The 7,157-nt window shown below is 40.7% G+C and overlaps 1 protein-coding gene across 10 annotated transcripts in view; it reads left to right on the forward strand.

Moving 5' to 3' along the window:
• The window catches only part of Znf75d (zinc finger protein 75D), a 19,384-nt gene extending 12,566 nt beyond the window's left edge, over positions 1 to 6,818 (forward strand). For 6 of the 10 annotated variants that reach the window (XM_015498054.2, XM_015498050.2, XM_015498052.2 and 3 more), the window contains one exon: positions 4,403 to 6,818. In XM_015498054.2, the coding sequence (XP_015353540.1) occupies positions 4,403 to 5,112 (710 nt within the window). In that variant the 3' untranslated portion in view covers positions 5,113 to 6,818. Of the gene's footprint in view, positions 1 to 13; positions 2,459 to 4,402 lie in introns of those variants that run through there. The other 4 variants (XM_048796948.1, XM_048796949.1, XM_015498053.2 and 1 more) reach the window with 3 other exon arrangements.
• The last annotated feature ends 339 nt before the right edge of the window (positions 6,819 to 7,157 follow it).

Here is a 7,157-nt window from a genome sequence, read left to right on the forward strand (position 1 = left end):
ACTGCATATAAGCTGTCAGAATAAATATTAATAGGCTCATTTGAAAAGTAATTTAAGGCACAAATCAGAGCTTGAAGCTCTGCTCTTTGGGCAGAAGTATAAGAAGTTTGTATTACCTCTGTGTGAACACGACTATAAAAACCTGCTTTACCTGAGCTCGAACCATCAGTGAACACTGATAAAGCTTCATCTATAGGATGTGCACGTACAATCTTTGGAAAAATAAGTGACGTTAATGATACAAATTGTATAATCTTATCACGAGGGTAATGGCTATCTATCTGGCCAGGAAAATCAGCAAAGGCTATCTGCCATAAGCTAGAAGTTTGAAAAAGCCAATTAGTCTGTTGAACAGAAAATGGAATGATTATGATATCAGGCTCAGATCCAATTAATTGTAAAATCCTAGTTCTACCTTTAATTACTAATTGAGCTATGGAATCATGAAAAAGAATTAATGTTTTTTGAGGGGAGTGGGATAAATAAATCCACTCAATAACTCCTAATAGCTTTTGAAAATCATTAAGGGTTTGTACGGAAACTATTTGTTCCGCTCCGGTAAAATCAAAGATGGCGGCCCCCATGGTTGGCGCGATGACGTCACATTGCGCGACCATCACCTACTTCCTCATTCTTGGCTGGGGGAGGGGCCGACCAGAAGTTTGTGTTTCGGCCAGGCGGAAATGATGACAAGAAGGCGGGCTCATCCGAGCCATCTTGATCTGCCACGTGGGATTGAGTCCTGCAATATCTATTATCACCAGTAGATGGAGCCCTGAACTTAAAATTGCGCATGTGACACTCGCGCACAAAACGATTACTTTTCCCGCAAACATAGCATCTCCCGCGGGGCTTTTGTACTAAATCTTGTGGCCTTAAGGTTTCTTTTAGTGCCGCAGCTAGGGCTACTGTCTGCAAATGGGTAGAGTCTATGTCAGAACATAAGCAGATAAACTCAGAAACTGTCCCTTTTTTACGGTGTGGCCTAAGAACGTCCTGACAATAGTTATTTGCATTTTCAAATGCCAATTGTTTAACAATAAACTCACAAGCCCCCGGGTCCCTGAGCGACCTGTTTGCGGCCTGGTACAATCAGGCTACGAAATCTGAGTAAGGTTCATTTGCACCCTGCCTGATTTTGGTAAGACCTAAATTGGATTGGTCTTTAGAAACAATCTGTTTCCAGGCACATTTCACAAATCAGTTATTTGATTGTATACTACAAATTCATAATTTAACTGTCTTTCTAAATCAGTAAATTCACCTGTTCCTTAAAACATTTCTACCGGCGTCTCTAAATTTCGTCTTCTATTTCTTTCTGCCTGTTCAGTACAAAAATCAGTCCAATAAGTACGCCAGAGCAAGAAATCTCCCCCACTCAGGCAAGATCTAGCTAAAGAAATCCAATCACTAGGAGGAAGGGGCTGCGAGCAAATATTTTCTATCAGGCTCTGTACAAAAGGCGAATTTGGACCATACGTCTCACATGCACTTTTTAGTTCCTTAATGGTTTTAAATGGGATTACAGTATGAACTCTAACTCTCTGATCTTGCTCATTAACTTGCTCAAAAACTGGAAAAAGTTGAAAACCGCTAGTATCCTCTCCAGCTTCTTGAGCCTTCTTAATACCTCGCTGGAACGGGGTAAGAAAAGTCATTGTTAATCCAGAGTACCTGTTAAATTTTGTCCTTTTAACAGGTAATGGCCGAATTCGAATAGCCTGGGCAGGCGGTGTTAAACGTAGCCTGTTAAAATTTCTCTGTAAGTCCTGAATTTCAATGTGTGATTCTTCTCCCTCGGACTGCGAGTCATGGGTAGACTCTGCGCTGTCGCCATTTTGAAATTGGGCTTCTAAGCCACGTGGCGGAGAAGAACTCTGTGCCCCTCTAAGAACCTCTTCCAGATTTTCCTCCCCAGGACGATCCTCTACCTCTTCCGGAGGACTTTCTAGGACTGCGGAGGTTTCTTGTCTATGATGTTCCTCTCTATAATCTCCCTGCTGGCTAGCCTGATCCTGCAAGTTTAAAGTCACATTCTTTTTTTTTTTCTTTTTTTTTTTAAGAGAGAGTGAGAGAGGGAGAGAGCGTGCGAGAGAGAATTTTTTTAATATTTATTTTTTAGTTCTCGGTGGACACAACATCTTTGTTTGTATGTTGTGCTGAGGATCGAACCCAGGCCACACGCATGCCAGGTGAGCATGGTACCCCTTGAGCCACATCCCCAGCCCTAAAGTCACATTCTTAACCTTCGGTTTGGCCCCTAGCGCCTTTGTTTTTAAAGGGCTCAAGGGAAAGGGAATTAACTTAGCCTCAGGCGGATTTTCCATTTGAATAGACCTAATAGCTCTCTGAATGCCTTTTAACAGGTCTTCAGGGGGCCACGAACTTTGGCCCATATATTCAAAAAGACAAACTTCCAGAGCCGTCCAAGTCTTCTGAATATTATCTATGCCTCCAGGTAATTCATTAGAAAGACAAACTTTTTGTAACTTCCTTCCTAATTTCTCCCAAGTAAGTAAATTTGGAGACTCTTCACCTACAATCTTTAAGAATTGTAATAACTGAGTTTTCTTTATCTGTTTTCCTTTCTGATTAATTATACTGTCTAAAATAGTCAGATACATTTCCTTATCCGTAGAAGTTGAATTTCCCATTTTAATTAATTTAACATCTCTTTCCTTCAATATCTCCAGGTACTTTTGTGACCCAAATTGTCACCACTTCCTTTATCTTTATCTTTATAGCGCGCTCCCACTCAATCTAGCTAATCTAGAATGCTCCCCTCGTGGGTGCCAATTCCACCATGCGACCAGCGCACTGGTTTCATTAATGAGGTTCTTGGCATAAAAGTTAGCTAGCAAGATTGAAATAAAACACACAGACTCAGTTACCTTTTTCTATGACCAGGTCCGAGACGGCTCCCCTCTCTGGTTCCCACCTCGAACCACCCGGTAGGGCAGCAAGGATTACTCAGGGCTTGCAGGAGAGAGAGAGATGGAGCACGCCAGGGAGTAGCCTTTTATTGGGGAACAAGAAATTCAGGGGAGAATTCCATCCAATGAAGGTTGAGGGGGGCTGCACTCCAAGGTCAGGGTCAGTGATTGGCCCCCAGGGTCAGTGGTCAGTCACACCCCCACACAGACGGGCTCTCTCATCAGGAGAGGGCCGGGAAAGCTCCGACACAGATTAGCCAGAGCTCCTCAGACCCAAACCGGGAGTTGCCCAGTCACGTGTGAGAATGGCTTCCCACAAGGTATGTTTCCAATAACAGTTTAATTTTCTGAGCCTTTATGATGTTAATTGGTCTCATTGGTTTATGTGGTACTGTTGGGGCTCCCATGGATCCTAGCTATTGCTGACTGAGGGTGTGGAAGACATTTTCCTTGAGCAGGATATCTCCTAGTGGGGAAGGGGAGACTCAGACTCATGGGGATGAAGAGGCTTCCTAGGCTAGGTGGCTGGTGGCTTGGTCCCTTTTGCCAGTTCTGCCTCTTCACATATCTTCTGTTAAAGGGAGGGAGTCTCATGTGTATGAAATTAAAAAAGCTTCTGTTCCTTTCCCTTGATGGGGCTGGGTCTCTTTTGCCAATCCTGTCCATTCACCTTGGAATCTCTCACTGAGGTTGGGGAAAGTCTCTACCCCAGCATGGAAGGCAGGTATCTGTCTTGGCTGCTTACTATGGATAAATCCCAGGCTAATCCTCTTGGCCAATTTTGTCTTGTTTCTCTGATGTTGTAAGAAGGATTTCCATTCAGGCAACTTTCTATTGATATTATGGGGATTGGAAAGCCCTGGATCTGAGTAACTTTCTTCTGCTGGGATATAAGACACCCTACTATGCTATTCTTCTATCCCTGGACTCCAAATCAGTTTGCCTTCTTCTTAACACGTTTTTAAATTGGTGTATTATAATTATACATGATAGTGGGATTCATTATGCCATATGTGTACATACACATAACATAATTTGATCAGTCTCATTCCTCATTGCCATCCCTTCCCACCTTTTCCTTCCCTGGATCCATTTGCTCTACTCTACTTATTATTATTTTAATTAGTGTGCTATAATTATATTATTACGTTATCTATAAGTGAGGAATTCATTGTGGTATATTCATACATGGACACAGCATAATTTGGTAGATTTTATTCCCCAGTATTTCCCTGTTCCCTTTTTAATACTTTTTAGAATTCTCTTTTGGTTGTTTCTTGCATTATTTAATGGGTTTGTTGTTTGCAGGGAGGATTGGGGAGAAATCGATCTGTATAATTTTGTTCAGACTGGACCAGAAATCACTTGTTTCTGTACATCTTAATAGCAATCATCATTGACTTTTCTCTCCAATCCTGTAGTTTTTGCTCTGGGAAGCAGATGGCTGATTCTCCTATTTATTCTAACAGGGTTAAAGCTCAAAAATGGCACTGGAAATGAACATCTTAAATCTGTTTCTCCATCAGAAATACAAGCACCAGGATGCAAAGTATCAAAGAAGACCAGAGTGAAAGTTGTCCAGATAACAATGGGCAAGGAAAATCATGATGATATATACAGGGTACAGAAACAGGGTCGAGCTTTACCAAGGAAGAAAAGAAAGAAACTTTCAACTTGCAAACAAGAGCTTCCAAAACATATGGATCTTCACAGGAAAGGATACACAGGAGAGAAACCTTTTAAATGTCAGGAATGTGGGAAAAGCTTCAGAGTTAGCTCTGATCTTATTAGGCACCAGAGAATTCACACTGAAGAGAAGCCCTATAAATGTCAACAATGTGATAGGAGGTTTAGATGGAGTTCAGATCTCAATAAGCACTTCATGGCACATCAAGGAATAAAACCATATAGATGTTCATGGTGTGGGAAAAGCTTCAGTCACAACACAAATCTACACACACACCAACGAATTCACACAGGAGAGAAGCCTTTTAAGTGTCAAGAATGTGGAAAAAGATTTAATCAGAACTCTCACCTTATTAAACACCAGAGAACTCACACAGGTGAGCAGCCTTATACTTGTAGCATGTGCAGGAGAAACTTTAGCAGACGTTCCAGCCTTCTTAGACACCAAAAACTCCATAGGAGTAGTGAAGCATGTTCAGTGTCTCCAGTCTGAAAAAAAGTGACTATATGGAATAACAGAAATGATAAAGGAATACAAAATTATGAGACATCCAATGATAGGAAACTGATTATCAACAGAAAGTTTGGGAGAGGTTTATGTTCTGCATCACAGAAAGGAATCTAAGCTATCTCTATTATTCAGCATTGTATCTTCAGTGCCTAGCATAAGACTGGTACATAATGAGTACATTATAAATAAAAGATTGAAAATATAGGTATCAGATACATCAATAGCTATACATTTATCTAATTATTCAGAGCTTATTCACTCTCAATGACAAAGTCTTTAGGTATCAAGTGTTCAGCAAATGCATGCTGGTCACAAGTCCTACTGTCATTCTTCATTCTTTCTCAGGAGAAATGGAAAATAAGAGTATTCTAGGCCTCCTGAAGGTAACTCAGAGAGGAATTCTGAACTATGGATAGTTTATAGTTGTGATTCTGTCTCCATGGACAACCAAGCCTAGGGTTCAGGAGAACTTCAATAATTTTTTATTTTAAGGAGAACTTTGTAACAGCAAGAGAGGATTCAGTGCTTGTCCTGGGTAAAGTGCTTCTGTTCTAATTGTCTTTTTCCAGAGTCTCCACCACTGCAATGTCTTTTGTTATTGAATTCCAAGCAACAAGGAAAGGCCTGAAGGCCAAAACAGACCTAGGGTCCTTACAAGCACTTGAACTCTACCTTTGCCTTTCAACACAGTCATATAGACTGAAGTGATGATAGAGGCATCCTGGGCCCTCATCCAAATATCTGTCTATTTGTATAAAGAATAGAGCAGTGGTTAATTGATTTTTTGGTTTTGATCATGTACTCTGGAGGTTTTCAAGTCAGTGCCATATTGTTCTAGGGCCTAATTGAAGTTTCATTTTTATAGCTTACGCAGCCTTAACTCTATACACTAGAATGCTCTACAGGAAGGTCTGAGCATTATTTTACTGATAATGGCAAGGAGAGTCTGTAGCCTCTCTACCTTGGTGCACATCTGACACCAGGAGGGAACATCCAGAAATATCCAAGAAAAGTAAGGTGTGTGGCTTAGAGTTATGGTACTAGTCAGAGCCAGGCTAGATGCAAACTGTTTTCTGATGTAATTTTTCCTTTTTCACCACTGGTTTAAGTGATTATCTCATAACGGAATATAATGTGAAGGCTGAGGATATAGATGAGTAAGTAGTACAGAGTTGCCTAGTATGCACAAGGCCCTGGATTTAATATCCAGTACTTCCCCCCACAAAATAACAAAAAAGAAAATGTGATATCAAAGGAAATGGAATACATGGATTTTTATCTGTGTCAGAGCCTGGTTTGTGATGTTGGCCAAGGCTTCAGTTTATTTAGTATTTCTCCCCTTCTCCAGTACTGGGGATTGGACACAGGGACAGTATACCACTGGGGTACATCCACAGTACTTTCTGTTTTCTTCTTGAGACATCATCCCACTAAGTTACCCACACTGGCCTCAAACTTGGCACTCTACCACTGAGCTACATCCCCAGCCCTCCACTCTCTGTGTGAATTCATGTCTGCATCCTGGATAGCTGTTATCACATCACCATTCAAAGGACTGGGTCACACTAAGTTGCCCAGACTGGCCTCCTGCCTTAGCATCCTGTGTTTTGTTTGCCACCATGTCCAACCTTTATTTAGAATTTCATGCAATTTTACTTTCTAATAAAAATGAAATGTTTCATATGAAATTTAAGCATTAAAAAAAGCTCCTTTTATATCAAACTACCCAGAAATGGCCAACATTGACTTCTTTGAAATAGATGCTTTCACATTTTTTTTCCTCCAAGAGACCTTTCTGAGTCTTTTTGCAGATTACAAAATAGGGATGAAAATTTATACTCCTCAGGGTTCCTGTGAGGATTAAATGAGACACACATGAAAGCATGCCTAATGAACACAACAGATGTTCCGTAAACATTTGGAACATTCTTCATTCATCTCTCATTTAGTTATTTAGAAAAGAAAATAAACTTGGTCTGCTTTTCCAGCTTTTAAGTGTGCTTAATAAGTGTTCCATTGTTTTCAGT

The sequence above is a fragment of the Marmota marmota genome, unplaced genomic scaffold, assembly GCF_001458135.2.
Source record: "Marmota marmota marmota unplaced genomic scaffold, marMar, whole genome shotgun sequence".
In the NCBI taxonomy this organism is placed as follows: Eukaryota; Metazoa; Chordata; class Mammalia; order Rodentia; family Sciuridae; genus Marmota; species Marmota marmota.